Source organism: Salvia miltiorrhiza, chromosome 1 (genome assembly GCF_028751815.1).
Source record: "Salvia miltiorrhiza cultivar Shanhuang (shh) chromosome 1, IMPLAD_Smil_shh, whole genome shotgun sequence".
NCBI lineage: Eukaryota > Viridiplantae > Streptophyta > Magnoliopsida > Lamiales > Lamiaceae > Salvia > Salvia miltiorrhiza.
The window spans coordinates 61,862,356-61,881,969 of NC_080387.1; the positions used below are offsets into that span (position 1 = coordinate 61,862,356).

Genomic DNA, 19,614 nt, shown 5'->3' on the forward strand with positions numbered 1-19,614 from the left:
ATAATAAAGTGAATCATTTTTTCAATTCTCAATACAGTCATCTAAGATTTTATTAAAACCAGTGCTACCAAAAGTGATGCACACTCTTATGGGACGGGGGTAGTATTTGTTTAATTTAATATTCTACAACACAAGGGAAATTTCTTTGTGAATGATAAAAAAAAAAAAAATCAATCTGTAAAACAATCTGATCGTGTGAAGTCCTTCATCTATCTTATATAAATATGTAGCTATAAAAAATATGAATATGGTATTTTCTTTCTTTTTGAAATTTATAGAGAGATCTATGTGTGTTCTTTGTTCTTAATTGTTCAAATTTTTGGGCGAAAGTGAAGAATTTAATTTAGGAGTACATGCATGATAAAATAATACATTTACATACATATTTATATTATTCATTTTAGTAGTCTAGTTTCAACTTTGAAGTAGGTAGTAACTTGAGCAATCAAGGCTTGAATTTGAGTCAAATTCGAGTAATGTGAGCAATAAACGATTCAAGCCGGCGGCCTTCCGCCATCGAACTCCTCACTCTTTCTCCCAATTCCGCCGCCCGTTTTCTCATGGCATCCCCCTCCGCCGTCGCCATCAGCGTCGTCACGACCTCCTCGACCCGCCCCGCCGCCACCACCGCCCTGGCCCCCAGCCGGGTCCACCTCTCCACCTCGACGGCGATCCGCAGCACCCTGGCCAGCAGCACGGCGTTGGCCGGCTGGTCGGAGTGCATCGGCCACGCGGCGACGGGCACGCCGCTGGTGATGCTCTCCAAGCACGAATTCCAGCCGCAGTGACTCATAAACCCCCCCGTCGACGGGTGCCCCAAAATCTCCATCTGGGGCGCCCATTCTCTCACTACAATCCCTCTTTCTCTAACCCTCTCCTCAAACCCCTCCGGCAGCCGCTGCTGCGTATCTCTAACCGGATCTCCGGCGAAGATGTCGCCCTTGTCTGCATCCCTCACGATCCAAATGAACTTCTGGTCGCTCCTCTCCAACCCGGCCGCGATCTCTCCGATTTGCTCGTCGGATATCGCCGACGTCGTGCCGAATGAAATCAGGATTACTGAATTCGGCGGCTGTTTGTCGAGCCACTTCAAACATCCGTGATCGGTTTTTATAGGGATTTTCGCGGGATTGAATGGCCCCATCGCCCACAAATTTAAAACCCCATCTTTGTTGATTCTTTCCTCCCATAAATCCAGATAAAAACCCTCGATTTCTCTGCATGAATTGTAGATTTCTCCGGAAGAAACCTTCTTCGCGCTGAATTGCAAATCGAGAAAATCTTGAAACTCTTTCGAGTAGTAGCCTTTGACGGAGGGGACTTGCGTGAGAATTCCGGCGGCGGCGGTGGGGAGATCGGGCGGCGCTTCCCAGGAGCAGACACAGAAGCAAGAAATGCTACGGAAAATATAGCAATCGGCATTCGGAATGGAACCTATATCTTGCACGACGTAAGACATGAGGAGATCGTAGATAACTATGACCCTCTTGAAGGCCCCCGCCAGCCCGTCCACGAATGCGTGGAGGGGGCGGCGGAGGTGGGTGGTGGCGGTGAGGGCGGGGACGAGCTGGGATGGGAATTTGTGGGATGCGGCGGGGTCGGGTGGAGGGGTGGTGAAGGGGGGTATTGGGAATTCTTGGAAATGGATGTTGTTGGAAGGATGGTCCCACCCGTGAAGGCGGAGCTTGGCCTGCCGGATGTGGGTGGCCGAGCCCACGTAATGGACGGAGATGTTGTGGGCGGCGATCAGGCGGGAGAGGTGGAGGAGCTGGTTCAGATGGCCCTGCGCCGCTAGCGGCACCATCACCACCGCCACTTGGGATGATGATTCTTCAAAATTGCGCTGCTTTTCCATTAATTGGAACAAGTCTTTGTTTATTTTTTTGGTGTGTGTGTGTGTGTGTAAGGATGTGTTAGAGGGTGTATGGTCCTTTTAAGGAGGGAAGGTTTTGTTTTGTGTGTTTTCTTTTATTATTGCATGTGGGTAAAGTGATGTTTATGTGTGTCACTTATGTTATGTTTGATTTGTCATGTAATGTTATGTCATCAATTGGTGTTTGTAATTAGGAAGGATTTTGTATAATTTGATAGGCCAAATTATCATTTCAACTGACAATGAATTGCATTTCAGTTCAGTTAGCAAGATATACTTTTTTTATTGGTGTGTCGAGTTAACACGAATAAAAAATAGAAAATTGAGTTAATATATAAAACTATCCACTTTCATATTGTAAAGATAAAAATTGTCCACTAAAATAAAAATAATAAAAATTGTCCACTTTTTGATTGAAAAGACAGAAATACCCCTTACTTTAAAATTTAAAAAAATGGCCACTCATTTCTCTCTCTCTCTCTCTCTCTCTCTCTCTCTCTCTCTCTCACTTTCGGCGCCGCTGCCACCTCTCCCTTCCTCCGCCACCATCTCTCTCTCGACGTCGGAAATCTGCCACACTCTCCGATGCTGACCTCCGCGCCACCCTACGAGATCTAGAATAAATGTGTTCTGAGGCGCAGATCCGTAGAGGAGGTGAAGGAGGTGGCGCATATCCGACGGAAGTGGAGGAGACGCTGCAGATTATGCCAAAACCTGCATAATCTGGAAGCTTCCTCCCCACACTTCTGATGCAGATCAAATCCAACACCGTGAAATGCTCGTCGATCCAGATCCTGGCCAGAGGAACGTTGCCGTCGGAGATGCCGCAGTGGAGATTCGCGGCGCTGAGTCCAGCCGATGTCAATCTCCCAATCCTCACATCGATCTCGAACAGCGAATCCTCCGTCTCGTTGTCTCTCTTCACGGTGGTGACGGAGATGGAGGGTGCGGCGGAGAAGAGGCGGTTTGCGAGGCCTTTCGATTAGGGTTTCGTCGGATTTCTAGCGTGTTCTCTCCTCCGGCGAAGCGCCGCCGCCCCGGCCTCGTCGTCTCCGCACAATGGGGAAATTACAGCTTGAGGCGTCCAATCGAATGGGAGATTGGGGATGAATTTCTCTATTTCAATTTGGGGATTAGCTTCGAGAATTGTGATTTACAGCAGAGCAACTTCCAAACCTCACCGCACAATGGGGAAATTACATTTCTTAACTATTTGCCTTATATAAATAGAAAAAGGAAAAACGATTACTTTTACACATATTTTCGATTTTATAATAGTACCAGTGCACTTTTAATTTGTTGATACTAGAACTTCCATTCGTGTCATGCACGACGAATATTAAAATTAAATGACATATTTAAATAATAAAAAGATATTAAATAAAATTAAAATATAAATAAATAAATAATAAAATAAAATAATTCACATCAATTACTCAATAAAATCTTGAATTTGAAATGTAGATTTTTAACTTTGTATTAAGTATAATGATAATTATAGTTATTAGATAAATTTAAATTATTTGATAATGAAAATTGACATTACACATTATTATTTTTATTATTATTATAGAGTATTAAGTGTCAGAATAAATAAATTAATATTTTCATACCCAAATATAAATAAAAATATTTTAAAATGTTAAGGAAGAGAGAAAAATATATTTTTTTCATTTTAAATTCATTTTTGATGACTTTTATACCATATTAAAAATCTTATCACGAACTTAAAACTAAGATGTAGTATATTAAGTATTTTTTCATGTATTAAATTTTATGATGTTTAGAAAAAAAAATTAAAGAAAAAAAAGAGAGAAAAAAATAGTGAAAAATTAGTGAAAGAAGAAATAGAAAAATGGAGGGGAAAAACTCCTCTTTTATATATTATATAGATTGGATAGAAAATTAAATCCATATTTTATTTTATTTTATTTTAGCATTTGTAGTTTCAATATTCGAAATTTTTTAGGTGGAGTGTCGATTTCATTAAGGGTGCGTTCTTGAATTCACAATTAGATCTATGAATTTACAATTTAATGTTCTTGAATTCACAATCAGATCTATAAATTCACAACTTAATGTTCTTGAATTCACAACCAACTCGATGAATTCACAACTTAATATTCTTGAATTCACAACGAGATCTATGAATTCATAACTAAAACTTGAATTCACAAATAAATTTCAGTTTTAATTGTGAATTCAAACTTTGAAAACCCCAAATTCACAACTACTTGAATTCACAACTACTTGAATTCTAATTGTGAATTAAATTTTGGTTGTGAATTCGACTGGTTGTAAATTCACAATTAAAAAATTCTTATTGTGAATTAAAATTTGGTTGTGAATTCGACTGGTTGTGAATTCACAACCAAAAAAATCTGATTGTGAATTCGACTGGTTGTGAATTCACAAACAAAAAATTCTGGTTGTGAATTCACAATTCACAACCAGTATGAATTCACAACCAAAAACTTTTGGTTGTGAATTCACACTGGTTGTGAATTGCGGGATTTTTTTAAAGGGGTGATGTAAAGTGGACATTTTTTTAATTTTTAATGTGAAGGGTATTTTGGTAACAGTGGACATTTTTTAAGTTTTTTATTTTAGTGGACATTTTTTATCTTTGCAATATGAAAGTGGCCATTTTAAAAATCCACTCTAGAAAATTATTGTTAATTTTCTTATTTACTTAAGAAAATATTTATGACTTGAATATTATATAATACTAATGAAATTATGAATATATAACTGAATTTTTTAATTTTTTATGGGTTGGTTACATGAGTTTATATTATATTAATAAAATGTTGTAGAAACATTATACATTGGACAAATGGGAGAATTGATAAACTCAAGAAAGATTGTCGCACACCCTCTCTCTTGTCTTTTCTTGTCACATGCAAACCATCAATGGACCTTTTATGTATTCAATGCAAATATCATTTTAATTTTTTTTCATCTATTTATAAAATATATTTTTATTTTTTTGGATAATATTTTATTAATTATTATTTATTATTTATAAAATTCTTACATATTTACAATATTATAATTAATGGAAAGACATAAATTCATTAATTATTAGTATTTGTGGAATAATTTCCCCCGTCACCAAACACAACTAGTTTTTCTTAAAATTTGTGTGCATTTAACTGAGAAAGATGTTTTATGGACTGATATCAGTCCACAAAACATATTTCTCAATGAAAATGCATTATTATTATTATTATTATTATGGTATGGTTTTGTAGGTGACAGTGAAGAAGTAAACTTAACGTAATATTATAGTCAAATCGTTTATTGGTGGCTGTTCGTTGGGTTTGCTGTCGGTTTTTGGTGGCTGTCTTCGGGGTTGCTAGGATTGTTGGCAAAAAGCGCGATGGGAGCATTGCATCTTTTCGTAGAGGCTTTTCTTCAAGCATCTGTTGGGCTTTAATTATTCTCACTGGTTGAGAGTGTGGTGTGAGGATGGATGATGGTTGGTCGTTTTGGTGGTGGTGTGGGGCTTTTCCTCTTTCTTTTTTCTTTCTTTGCTTGGGATCGGGGTTGAGAAAGCTGCTCGTCGGTTGTTCTGCGATGTTGTCTTTGTTGGCTTTGAGTTTTTCCTCCTAGAGTGCCGCTCAGTGGTGCTGATCTGCCCTGGTGCCCTGACTCAGTCCAGCCCTGCCACACGTTGTTCTGTGCTTCTCGGCTTGCCCCGGTGCGATGCTCTACACAGTTTTGGCACGGTGCTGTTTTTCTTGGCAACTATTTTCAGCGTTGCTCTACGAGGTTGGTTAGTTTTGGCGACGGCGTCTCACCGGCCGAAACTTTTAGCCTCTCGTCTCTTTGGGGTGTTCTTGATCGTGAGGTGCTTCCGGCGACGGCGTATAACCGGCCGGGTAGCTACCGTTTTTGTGCGATTTGTTGGGTTGGGGGTTGTGGAGTGCTCACGGCGATGGCGTATAACCGGCCGTGTAGCTTTCTTTCGTTTGTTTGGGTTCTTTTGTGTTTGTGCTCACGGCAACGGCGTATAACCGGCCGTGTAGCTTTGCTTTTTTTGGTTTGGGCTTGTTTGTTGGTTGGAAGTTTGGCGACGGCGTCTCACCGGCCTTTTGCCTTCCGAGCTGTTGTTTTTCGTGGGGTTTGAGCCGAGATTGTTTGGGGACGATGGTTAGGCCGGAGTTCCGGAAACTTTCTCTTTCGCTCCTCCCCTCTTGTGTTTTCGTCTTCTAGACGGGTACTCTTTTCCCTTTTTACAGTTTTTTCCACTAGGTTTTCCATAAGAAAGTTTTAATGAGGCTCGGCCCTTAGTCTGCTTTTTTTGTGTTTTTCTCTTAGGTTTTTTCTTTTTCTTTTTCTAATAAAATTGCAGTTTAATAAATAGTCAAATCGTTTATAATTGACATATAAAATTGAGATTGAAAATGAAACACAAACAAATACTTTAACTTTCATGCATTTTCTTTCTAAACAGTCACGATTACCTACATTATAAGTTGGTCAAAAGTAAAAGGAACCACATCAAATTATGTCATATATAATAGTACTTGAGTTCATATGGACATTAAATTATATTGTAGATCTTCGAAATCTTATTAAAATTGACTCCCAATATCCAGAGATTCACAAACATTTATGTAAGACTATTTTAGTTTACCTGTCAATTTCCATAATAATGTTCAAAATCCATATTAAAATGCATATATAAGTATATTTATAATCTTATTAATATTAATTGTATTTGAATTTAAATATTAACCCATCTTGAAAATTTTGGTCAGATTCGATATACACCAAATTGCATTTCGTTTATGAAAAAAAGAAAACAATTATATTTATATATAGCCAATAAATATTCAAGTGAGGCAATTGTTTTTGTTTGTTTGACTCGAGGAATCGCTTTCTAAAAAGAAACTCTTTGCTATAATTAATTGACAACACACAGATTTGTAGCGAGGCTAAGATTGAGATAAGCAGAGAGAGAGAGAGAGAGAAGCTCATGTTTTTATCAATGAATAGTTTGGATTAGATTATGTTATCTTTTTGTTGTATTCTTGAGTCTTGACTATTAAGCGTGGAAAATTTGAATTTTTACTTTATTTTCTGAATTGGAATATTTCATGCGCACCAATAAGTTGATTCTCTAGAAGAAAAAACATGAAGCAACTCTTTTTTTTAATATTTAAAGTCAAGATACTCTAGATCTTGTGTTCATTTCCTTCCAAGATTTATTGTCGTTGAATGATTTAAAAACACTTAGGGTGCGTTTATTTTAATTGGATAAATTTATCATGAAAAAATGATGAATAATAAAAATTTATGCCTTTAAATATCTTTTTTTTTTTACATTTTATTCATAAGATAAATTCATCATTTTTTCTTCCTTATTTTCATTTTAAGGATGAGCATAAATTTTTATTATCCATCATTTCCTCATGATAAATTTATTCATTAAGGTAAACGCACTAGATTTAAATATCTTAAGCCAGTAGTGTTCAAAAAAAAAAAAAAAACTTCAAACCAGTAAAATAAGTCCAGCTCCAAACTAGAAGTGGCAAAAAATACTTCAAGCTAGTAAAATAAGTCCAACTCCAAACTATAAGCCACTTCCTCCATCCCCAAAACAATATCTTGTTCGCTTTTGCAGAACTTATTTAGGGCTCATTTGGTACAGGTAATTAGAGTGTATAATATGTCTATGATATCTCAATATCTTGTTTGGTAAAAGTAATACGAAACACAAACCCTTTATAAATTAAAAATTTAAAAATATTATATTGATTCGAGGAGTTTTATATACTACCTACTAAGGTGGTATACATAATACAAATCTTAATTATAATTATACCAAATAATATATTATATTATATATATATATTTAAATACATTCTATTAAGCATGATATTAATACGATATAAAGTAATTAAGAGACATCTTAATCAAACATATCACACATTATTCTATAGGGCGTAACTAATGAGCCCTAATGACAAAAATATCCTACTATGCCACATTATCTGTTTATTCTTACAAAAAAATGTTAAAGAGAATATACTATCATGGGAAGTTGGGAAGAAAAGAGGATGCTTTTCTTGTCTTACTTCATCAATATACTTGCGTGTAGGGGTGTCAAAACGGGTAGCGGGTATCGGGTATACCCGACCCGAACCCGATACCCGAGCGGGTATCGGGTACCCTATACCCGACTAAGGCGGGACACGGGTCGGGATCGGGTATTAGATAGGCAAAATTTGCGGGTATCGGGTATACCCGAATACCCGCATAACAATTATTTAATAGTATATTTTTTCTATTATTTTATATAATTTAAATTGTTAAAACTTAAAACTTAAAACTTAAATGCTTAATTCTTAATTTTGATTTTTGATTTCTGAAGGGAAGAAGATAACCGAAGAACAAACCAACGTAATATAGAAGAACAATAATCATAGTCTATATGTATTGTCACTAATATTTTTGGATAAGTATGTGCAATGATTTGCGTGGTTAAATATCATGACTCAAAATGCATTATAACTCCGAATTAATTTTGAGTTTTGAAGGTAATTGAATCCAAATGTATTGTAATTGAAGTAGTTTCGAATTTGATTGCTATTGGATTCAAATACGAAATATGTGGTTTACTTGTTTACATTGAAAGTTTGAAACATATCAGAATGCTAAATTAAATGAATGGAGAAAAACGGAACTTAGGTCAGAACTCTCAAATAAAATAGCAATTATAATTTAAATTTTAATTAGCTAAAAAAAAGTAAAAATACCAAAAATTACTTGAATTGCGGGTTTGCGGGTACCCTAATACCCGCGTCGGGTACCCGCATCGGGTATTAGGGTACCCGACGACAATGTCGGGACGGGTATCGGGTAGAAGAAATCGGCAAAAATCGGGGTCGGGTACCCGCAAATGTCGGGTAGGGTACCCGCCCCGCCCCGTTTTGACACCCCTACTTGCGTGTACTCCCAAACCAACAAATGATTAGCTCTAAGTATAATTTTTTATTATTTTTTTTTTTTGACAAATTTAATCGTAAAACTAGATTAACATTTTATTCCATTTGGGCCTTAAAGTTATTGGGCCATGTGAAAATAAGATATATAAAACAAAATGAAAATAGTTCTCTCCTTTACCTTAAAAAACGCCAAAACAGTCCTCTCCCTCCTCTGCTAGCACTAAATTCCATTTGGGCCTTGAAATAATTGGGCCAGAAGGCCTTTTCTTTTTATCTGGAAAGGCCTAAAGGCCCAAACCATCATCCTCCTGAATCCCTGATGATTATTATCATTGCTATGCACAAAGAAATATTTGTAACACTTCTTTATATTTATATGACAAAGCTTAAAAATGGATATTATTGGTATTGTTGGAATGAATTTAACAAACAGTACCATATGCAATATAACAATAGAGTACCTTAACGAGGGGCCTTCTAACACTGAGCTCTAGGCCTGTGCTTGGGTTTGAACATGATTAGATTTTGAAATTATTGAAGAATCGTTAGACAGTCAGACACAAAGCTTTTGTATATGCATACATATATATTGATATAATACAGAAAGAATCAAATAATTGAAGCTTGTTGTAATCACAATCAATTACACAACTTGACAAACAATATGACACAAGTTAATCTTTTGTATGTATACACACATAATATACACAATCAAATAATTGAAATCTATTATCACAATAAAAAAAACTCATCTAGGCCTCGAAAGATATCTTGTGGGTAGGGTCTGTTTGATTTTGTAGTGGGCAGTTTTTGTTAGTTTGTATAAAGAGATAGAACTGTATCTTTGGCTGCAGAGTGCAAGTTGCAATCACAAATTGGTGCTACAAAGTTACCACTCATTCTTTATCCAACATCCTATTTTGGTATAGAAGGGGACAAGCTGGGTTTCCATTTAAGGCTTCCAACTACGCCTCTTTTTTTATAAATTAAATTTATTTATCATTTCGGCGCATGTCGACAGAATAATCGATCTCAGTTGTACTTCTCGCTCCCGTAATCAATTTCGTTTTATTTTTACCGTATATAGTTTGCTCGAGTACTAGTATTAATTAAATTTATTTTTACCGATCTCAGTGCCCTCGAGAACGGGATGAGATCCAGCGTCTCACAATTTTATGTGTGTCACTGTGTCCCATGCTTATATCTATTATTTTAAAAATATTTTTTATAAAATAAAATTTATTATAATACTATGAATTATATTTCATATTTATTTTAAAAAATTAAATTTTTTAAAAAATATATACCATCACTTTGAATTTATCAACCTATTATTAGCTAATAAAAGTGAAATTAAATGATAAAAAATAATTATATACCCTAGATTGATGGAATAATTAAACCCTAGTTAATAATCACAAAATTAAACTAAAACATATAAAATTGAAATTGAAGAAAATATATATAAGAAATTAAACAAAATTGAAAGTAGGATACAAAGTGGGACATAAAATGTGATACATTGAATCTCATTCCCTCGAGAACCACCCATATTAGTGTTAATTAGATTAATAATAATTAATAAAATATCATTTAATTTTATATATAATTTTAAAAAATTAATTATTCTTATTATAAGGAAGGGCTCATGGTTCACACAAGTTTTTTTCTTGTTTAAAATATACTCCATAGTTTTGAATCCAGTGTTCCATTTTATGCTAGCCTCTTCTGTACCACTTTCATTTTCTAAAATTACTTTCGCATTCTTTTTTTTTCAATTTCAATTTTCTATCTTTTAGTTTAGTTTTATGCTTATTAACTAGAGTATATAGTTTACCTAATTGAGTATATAATTATTTTTATATTTTATTACTAATTAACAAAATTTTTTGGAGGAATATTACTAATCAACAATTGTTTATTAGAATTGATAAATTCACAAGTAGGATATAAGAAGATATATAGTATCCTACGTCTTGGTACAATTGTATCACTTATTAATCTTCCGTCACATGCACGTTCCTTATTAATAGTGTAGATGTTTGACATGAATATTTTATTTCTCACCAAAAAATTTCCAATCTCCCTCGAAGATCGATGGCGGCAGCGTGAAGGTGGGGTTCGTGTCGCTGATATCTCCTTCCAGAATTCAGATAAATCCCAACATTACATATATAATATTCTAACCGTGATAGAGTATATGAGTTTTATATTTGTTGCTTAATTAGGTTTCATTTTGGACTCAATATTAATGAAATAGATGCATTTTCTTAGTGTATTTTGCTGTGTGCAACTCGTGTTTGTGTAACATCTCTGCAAAATAAAATACAGTGAGAATATTGGATGAATAATGGACTGAAGAGTGAGGATCATACATGTTGATGTGGTGTGCCAATTCAATACGTAATGTAGAATTCATGTGATCTTTTGAATAAATAATTGTGGAATAGGAATGCAACTATAAAATTAATTATGATATCTTTTGCAACTGAATCTGATAGATCCATTTATTTTATACTCCTACATATTAATTTGATTTAAAACCATAATTTTTAAAATTAAAAAAGTATTCTATATTAATATTTCTCAAAATTAATAAAATTCTGAAATTTTAAAACTATATAAAGTCGGCAAAACCCATGATTGAAACTGCAAATTGACGTGCCAATTATATACTTTAAAATAGTGAAACAATATTGAACTTTAACATATCACAATTCACAAGCCAAATATTTCCATCCATAATTTTGTATCATCACAAATAAAATAACTCAAAAACAATAATGTTCTGATTTAATAAGAATTAATCTGACGTCTTATTAAAGCCTAGTTGATGAGAGCAATGTTCGTTCAATACATGCAATATTCATCTTTCACAACTCCAACTCATCACAAACCGATCAACAAAACCTAGTCCCATGGCCACAGTTGCCGACGGCCACCTCCACCACCGCAACGAGGGTGGCGGCGGGAAGGTGGTGGTAGTCATGGTGCCTCTACCGGCGCAAGGCCACCTCAACCAGCTCCTCCAGCTCAGCCGCCTCATAGCCGCCTACGACATCCCTGTCCACTACGCCTCCACCGCCGCCCACAACCACCAGGCACGGCAGCGCGCCCATCCGCTGGCCGCCGCCGCCAACATTCACTTCGACGATCTCCCCCTCCCGGAATACCAATCCCCAAGCCCTAACCCCAATTCCGCCAACAAATTCCCCTCCCACCTCCAACCCCTATTCGACGCCGTCGCCCACCTCCGACACCCCGTCGCCGCCCTCCTCCGCTCCCTCTCGTCCACCGCGGACCGCGTGGTCGTCATCCACGACTCGCTGATGTCGTCCGTCGTCCAAGACGCCGCCTCCATACCTGACGCCGAGTCCTACACTTTCCACAGCATCTCAGCTTTCTCCATCTTCTTGTATTTCAGCGAGGGCTTAGAAACTCCATTTCCGATCAATGAAGAGCTGCAGAAGCTAGCGATTCCCTCTCTCGAAGATTGCTTCTCGCGGGAATTCATGGAATTCATCGTCTCTGAGCAGAAATACATCGATCTCGACTCCGGCATCATCTTCAACACCTGCAGAGAAATCGAAGGCGAATTCTTAAATTCAATCGAAAAAATCTCCGGATACAAATGCAAGAGGAATTGGGCGTTAGGGCCATTCAATCCGATTTCGATCAATGGGAAAGAAATTGATCATAACCTCCACCGTCATGAATGCCTGCAATGGCTAAACACCAAGGAGCGAAATTCAGTAACATTGGTCTCGTTCGGCACCACAACTTCATTTCCCGACGATCAAATCGAGGAGCTGGCAATTGGACTTGAAGAAAGCGGGGTGAATTTCATTTGGGTGGTGAGGGAAGCAGACAGAGGCGATTGCGGCGGCGGCGGCGAGAAACCGGTACCGGAAGGGTTCGAGGAGAGGGTTAGAGAGAGGGGAATGGTGGTGAGGGATTGGGCGCCGCAGCTGGAGATATTAGGGCACTCTGCGACGGGGGGGTTTGTGACTCACTGCGGCTGGAATTCGTGCATAGAGAGTTTGTCGATGGGGAAACCAATCGGCGCGTGGCCGATGCACTCCGATCAGCCTCGGAACGCGGTGTTGATGACGGAGGTGCTCAGGGTGGGTGTGGTGGTGAGGGATTGGGGCAAGAGGAATGAGGTTTTGAGGGCGCCGGCGATTGCCGTTGCGCTGAGGAGGCTGATGGCGTCGGAGGAAATGCGGCGGAAGGCGGAGGAGGTGGGTGAAATTGTCAGGAGAGCGGCGGCGGAGGGCGGCGCTACGCGGTTGGAGATGGATTCCTTCGTTACTCATATTACCAGATAGATATACTCCTGTAGATTAATATTTATGAGTTGTTTGGTGAATTTGAAGCTCTTCTGTTTGGAATTAAACAAATTAAGTGTTTGTAATTCGTAACTATTATTGTAAGAAAAATAATAAACTTTTCTCTACTTTATATTTGAGTTTTCAGTTTTCATGCATTATTCAAGTAGTGAAGCACTCGATCAACACATACCAGACCCAAATTGTGTTGAATATTGCATAAAAATTGAGTTTTGAAATAATACGGTTCGTACCACATGATTAATTAATAATATGAAGTAATATACAAATTAATAATTAAACAAATATAAGTGACAATATATATTGAACTTACAACTTTATTAACCTGATATACCATAAAAAATTGTCTTCAATCCATTCGTTTAAACCTTATTAATCAGTAAGAATGACTTAACAATTATTAATTTCCTTATAAACTAACTAATTTAAATTAGCGAATCGGTTCACTTCTATTTTGTCTCTTCTTCTTCGTCTTCCACCACTGCTACCACCGATATGGTACAAGGAAGATTATTTATAATTCAAGCATATCCATAGCTTATGGGCACATTATAAAATACTATATAACACGTACACATCTCACGACAAGACGGTCTTTTTCTTAGTTACCTCCCAAATAAATTTGTCTAAATTTTATATTAGCTAGACACCGAGATAAGTCGTGCTGCGTGAAGAGATGATGTTTACGTTCATATTTAAACTCATTTACTATTATCATGACTAATTTGATACGAATAATATAAGATGTATAACATTTTGATATTCTGTTAGATACAGAACACATGACTTTTGTTAATAAATCAAAAGGGCAAAAATAGTGTATAAACTTGTACGATTATATATACCACCTCCTAAGCAATACGCGTAATACAAATCATAATTATTTAAAACAGACAACACCCTATTTTAATCAGAATCAAATAATAAAAGGAAATACTAGCTATACGAATAAAATTGTGAAAATAGTAACATTTTTTTTTACCAAAAATACCCTTATAATGTGTAACATTGTAAAATAAACTATTACACACTTTTTTTTTGAATTACACATTTTTATTATTATTACATACTTTTGCGAAAAAATGTGTAATAATCGATCTCTTCCTCTGACTACACCGTCATCTTCCTCCAAGGTGACGCCGACACAGTTCACCACCGTCTCGCTCAACCTATCCAACCCCGACGACATCGTCACTGGATCCTGGGGCGACAAGGCCTTCAAAGAGGCCAACCAAGTAATGTAAACTTAAATCGATTTGGAGTGGCAAATCAGAGAAATACACCAAAATCTTCAATATCGATTCACTCGAACAGTACTCGACGGAAAGTATTTCCATATTTGTGCCAATGAAACCATCCACAACGTTGAATTGAAAATCTACCCCATGCCAGCGGGCGATAACAAGGTGCTCGTTGTCGATATGTCGTCTGTGAACATGCGTCCGAGAATGGAGAGGGATAGTTAGGGTTTGGGGAGAGAGGTGGTAGATGTGCGCAGGTTTGGGAAGGGGGCACGAGCCGAAGAGAGATGGGGGATGCACAGTGGGGGCATCAGTTGCAGAGAGAGAGAGAAAAAAAAAGAGGGGGAAAGATGCGGCTATAGGAATTAAGGTTTTGGGAAGGGTGCGTCAAATGTGCATTGAGCGGCGGAGAGAGGAAGCGCAACGAACATCGGACGACGTCAGTGGCAATGGGTAGTGGTTGCGGCGGGCAGCGTCAATGGTGACGGGAAGGAGAATGAGTGGCGACGAAGATCAGGATTGGGGGAAATGGGGCAGCAGATGAGGATGAGATCCTGTATATTTCACTCCCCTCATATATAGTATATAGTTCTTAATCTAGACCACACAATTTGACTACGTGGCTCATTAGGAGCGTGACACGTGGCAGATGCCTTCCAAGGCAAAATACGCATAGGGATGAAATAGGAATACAATTTTTGGTAATTAAAAAAATTAATAATAATACTAATAATAATAATAATAATAATAATAATAATAATAATAAATTATTTTGTTTAAAAAATAATTACTTTTTTTTAAAAACCGAAATTCATTTTTTTCGCTCGGCCGTCGTCATCAAAATTAGGCATATAATTGAACACAATATGCATAAATGTAAACACAAATATGCATAACGTTGGATAGAAATATACATGAGAATATATATGACACGTCGTCACCTGACTGTGTCATTTGGTACTATGCATATAGTTGAACACGAATATACATAAAGGTAAACATAAATATGCATAGCGTTACACACAAATATGCAACGAGATATACCAGAGGGATTGCATAGAGATACTTTCTCATGCATGTTTTTATCCAACGTCGTGCATATTTGTGTTCAATTATATGCATAATTTTGACCGCGACCGTGGGAAAAAAATGAATTTTTGGTATAAAATAAATTAATATATATATATATATATATATATATATATATATATATATATATAGGGTTGAGTTCAATGAAGAAGGCCTAAATGTAAGAGAGAAGAGAGAAGTAATCTCATCCGTTGATCTTAGCTAATCTAACGGACATGATTTATTCACGCCATGTTCAACAGATTTTTTTGTTGAACATTCATCAAATATATTGAACATATACAATATTTTTGGGGGTTCTGGGGTTCGACCCCCCATATGTTCAACGAAAAAATTCGTTGAACATGGCGTGAATAAATCATGTCCGTTAGATTAGATAAGATCAACGGATGAGATTACTTCTCTCTTCTCTCTTACATTTAGGCCTTCTTCATTGAACCTTGGCCTATATATATATATATATTTCTGAAATTTTTAATACTATTTTACCTCTGCATATATTTTGCCTTGGAAGCCCTTGGAAGGCATTTGCCACGTGTCACTCTCCTAACGCACCACATAAACACATTATGTGGTCTATATTTGGGATCTACATACTATGATAAAGGGGGTGGATCTATATGATCCGCTCCCTATATATCTATATAGGGGGCCGCTCCAATGAGACTCCCTAATTTTAGTGAGATCTAGGGCACGATCTGGTGCGTTTATTTTATCAATCCTATGGCTGATATTGTATCTGGAGGGTGATTTTTTTTCGCAGGGTTCGAATCCTGGAGGGAGCAGAATATTTTAAATTTTGTTATTCATCAGTATATACTACATTGTTCATCAGTATATACGGCCCTGTTCATCAGTATATATGTCGTATTCATTATGAATTTTTTAAAATTTATTTTTCACCAGTATATACATCTTGTTCATTAGATATGCGTTTTGTTCATTAGTATTATATGTCTTATTCATTGTACTAGTGTTTCACGAAAAATAGGGGGTCTCACTGGAGCGCGCCCCTATATATATATATATATATATATATATATATAGATAGATAGATAGGGGTGCGCTCCAGTGAGACCCCCTATTTTTCGTGTAATATGAGTACAATGAATAAGACATATAATACTAATGAACAAAACGCATATCTAATGAACAAGATGTATATACTGGTGAAAAATAAAATTTAAAAAATTCGTAATGAATAAGACATATATACTGATGAACAAGGCCGTATATCCTGATGAACAATGCTGTATATACTGATGAATAACAAAATTTAAAATATTCTGCTCCCTCCAGGATTCGAACTCTGCGAAAAAAAATCACCCTCCAGATACAATATCAGCCATAGGATTGATAAAATAAACGCACTAGATCGTGCCCTAGATCTCATTAAAATTAGGGGGTCTCATTGGAGCGGCCCCCTATATATATATATATATATATATATAGGGAGAAGTTCAAAAGAGACCAATATATATTCAAAGAACATAGACCAAGTCTTATGCGTTGATCTTATCTAATCTAACGGTTAGCATTCGTTCGTTCAACGTTCAACAGGATTTTGTGTTGAACGTAAACAGGGTTCGAACCCCAAAAATCTCAAACGTTCAATAAAATTATTTGTATGTTCGTTTAACGTTCAACGGGAATTACTGACATGTTCAATAGTTCTCAATTCTCTACTTATTTGTTGGTCTCCATAGAACCTATATATGCTGCCCTATATAGGCCAAGGTTCAATTGAGAATGCATAAATGTAGCGAGAAAAGAGTAGTAATCTCATCTGTTGATCTTATCTAATCTAACGGTCAACATTTATTCACGCCATGTTCAACGAATTTTTACGTTGAACATATAGGGGGTCGAACCCCAGAACCCCCAAAAATGGTGTATATGTTCAATATATTTTTATGCATGTTCAACGTAATTACTGATATGTTCAATATATTTTGTTGAACATGGCGTGTTCGTCTTCTCAAATGAACGCGACCATATAAATATATATAGGGTTAAGTTCTATGGAGAACAATAAATATTCAAAGAACAGAGAACATTGAATATGTCAGTAATTCCCCTTGAACGTTAAACGTTCGTAACAGTTATTTCGTTGAACATATAGGGGGTCGAATCTCATAACCCCCAAAAATTTAGCATTTATTCACGCCATGTTCAACGAAATGACTATCACAAACGTTTACCATTCAAGGGGAATTACTGGCATGTTCAATATTCTCTATTGTTTGAATATTTAGTGTTCTCCACTGAACCACTTCCCTATATATATAGGGAATCCTATATATATATAGGGAAGGGCTAAAATAAGAGCATTTATTAAGATATAACATAAGAATCATTTTCAGCCCTTAGATCATCAAAATCTACGGTTGATTCGTAATCCTGTTGGATGAATTTATGGTCCTGAGTTCGATTCCAAAAGTTAGCAAAAAATTATTTTTCACAATTCATACCTTTATAAAGTGAATTCATACGTGTTCTACATAAAATTCATATGTTAAAATTGCTCTTATTTCTTATTTTAAGATGTGCTTTCACGGTAGCACACCCCTATATATATATATATGCAATATGCTTATGAGGAGTTAGTGTTGCTGCCTGCACTTGTTTTAATACATTTTTAGCAACAGAAATGACTTTGTTGAAATGATTTCTTTTTACTTATGATAGTTATTTTGATGATTTCTCTCAGGCCAAGTGAGATGGTAGAATCCAACAAAGAGATTTCTCATAGTGGTAAAGGTTTTCAATCTGCATCACCTGTGGAAGCTTACGCCATTAACAAAGAACCTATGGGGCCTCCCACTACAACAACATCGAAGAAATGTAGTGCCACAAAGAGAAAAGCTTCACAGGTTTGGAATTATTTTACAAAGATTGAAATTAGTAAGTGAGTGTTCAAAGATGCAAACTGCAATTATTGTAACAAGAAGTTGAATTGGAGTAGCACTTCAGGGACTTCGAGCTTAGCGAAGCACATTAGAGGCCCTTGCCCGAAATTCATTATTGAAGATACTTCTACAAGTGGCTATAGAAGTCCTAGAAGTGAATATAAGTTTGATTAGGGATTTGGTAGTGGCCTGTATTAAACTCAATTATCCATTCAGTATAGGTGAACATGATTATTTTGAAGTTTTTTTGAATGGTTTGAACCATGATTTTGAATTGCCTTCAAGGAATACCATTACGACTGATGTGATTGGTATCTTTGAGGAAGAGAAAATGAAGATTTATAGTTTATTAGATAATCTCAACTGCAAAGTGTCTTTGATGACATATATTTGGACTTCTGAGCATTCTCATAAGCTTATTATTGCATGACTGCTCATTTTCATAGATGATTCTTGGGATTTGCACAAAAAAAATTCTTGCATTTAAGTTGCTTGAGTATTCACATAATGGGGATAAGTTGTTTAACTTCATGAAAGATAGGATCATAGAGTGGAATTTGGATAACAAGTTGAGTTCAATTGTTGTTGACAATGCTAGTGCCAATTCATCTATGATTAATAAGCTAAAGGTTTGGTTTGTTTCTGATTCATTGATTTCTTTTTCTGGAGATTTGTTACATATGCATTGTAGTGCACATATCTTAAATTTGATTGTAAAGATGAGCTTGGTCAAATTAGAATTTTGTTGGATGATATTCGAAAAACTGTGAGATACTTGGAAAGAACTCCATCTGCAATGCAAAAGTTTGAAAGAGCCAAACAACAATGCAAGCTCCAAGATAAAAGAGCAGTGGCTAATGATGTGCCAACTAGATGGAACTCAACTTTTGAGTTACTCGAGACGGCACTACTTTTGAGGGATGCATTTGTTCGACTATGACAGATTGATCAGGGCTATTTTTACAATCCTTCTACAGAAGAATGAGATGTTGTTGCAGTTGTTGTTGAGTGTTTGAGGACCTTTTATGAAGTGGTAGTAAGTATCCGACTTCAAATGTGTTCTTCCCAAGTATATGTGATATTCATTAAAGTTGATCCAGTGGGAAAGAAGTCAGCATGAGTGTCTTAGGAAAATGTGTGTTCCAATGAAGAAGAAATTTGATAAGTATTGGGAGGATTGCAATTTGGTATTGACTG

General features: G+C 36.3%; 3 protein-coding genes across 4 annotated transcripts in view; 1 reads left to right on the forward strand and 2 right to left on the reverse strand.

The window, feature by feature from the left end:
- Positions 1-19,614, reverse strand: part of LOC131001622 (H/ACA ribonucleoprotein complex subunit 4) — an 806,367-nt gene that overhangs the window by 391,112 nt on the left and 395,641 nt on the right. The window lies entirely within an intron of this gene.
- Positions 317-2,102, reverse strand: LOC131001883 (zeatin O-glucosyltransferase-like). The gene has a single exon (XM_057928518.1). It carries the CDS (start codon positions 1,853-1,855, stop codon positions 464-466), a length of 1,392 nt encoding a protein of 463 aa, XP_057784501.1. The 5' UTR covers positions 1,856-2,102; the 3' UTR covers positions 317-463.
- Positions 11,589-13,297, forward strand: LOC131001873 (zeatin O-glucosyltransferase-like). The gene has a single exon (XM_057928508.1). It carries the CDS (start codon positions 11,748-11,750, stop codon positions 13,155-13,157), a length of 1,410 nt encoding a protein of 469 aa, XP_057784491.1. The 5' UTR covers positions 11,589-11,747; the 3' UTR covers positions 13,158-13,297.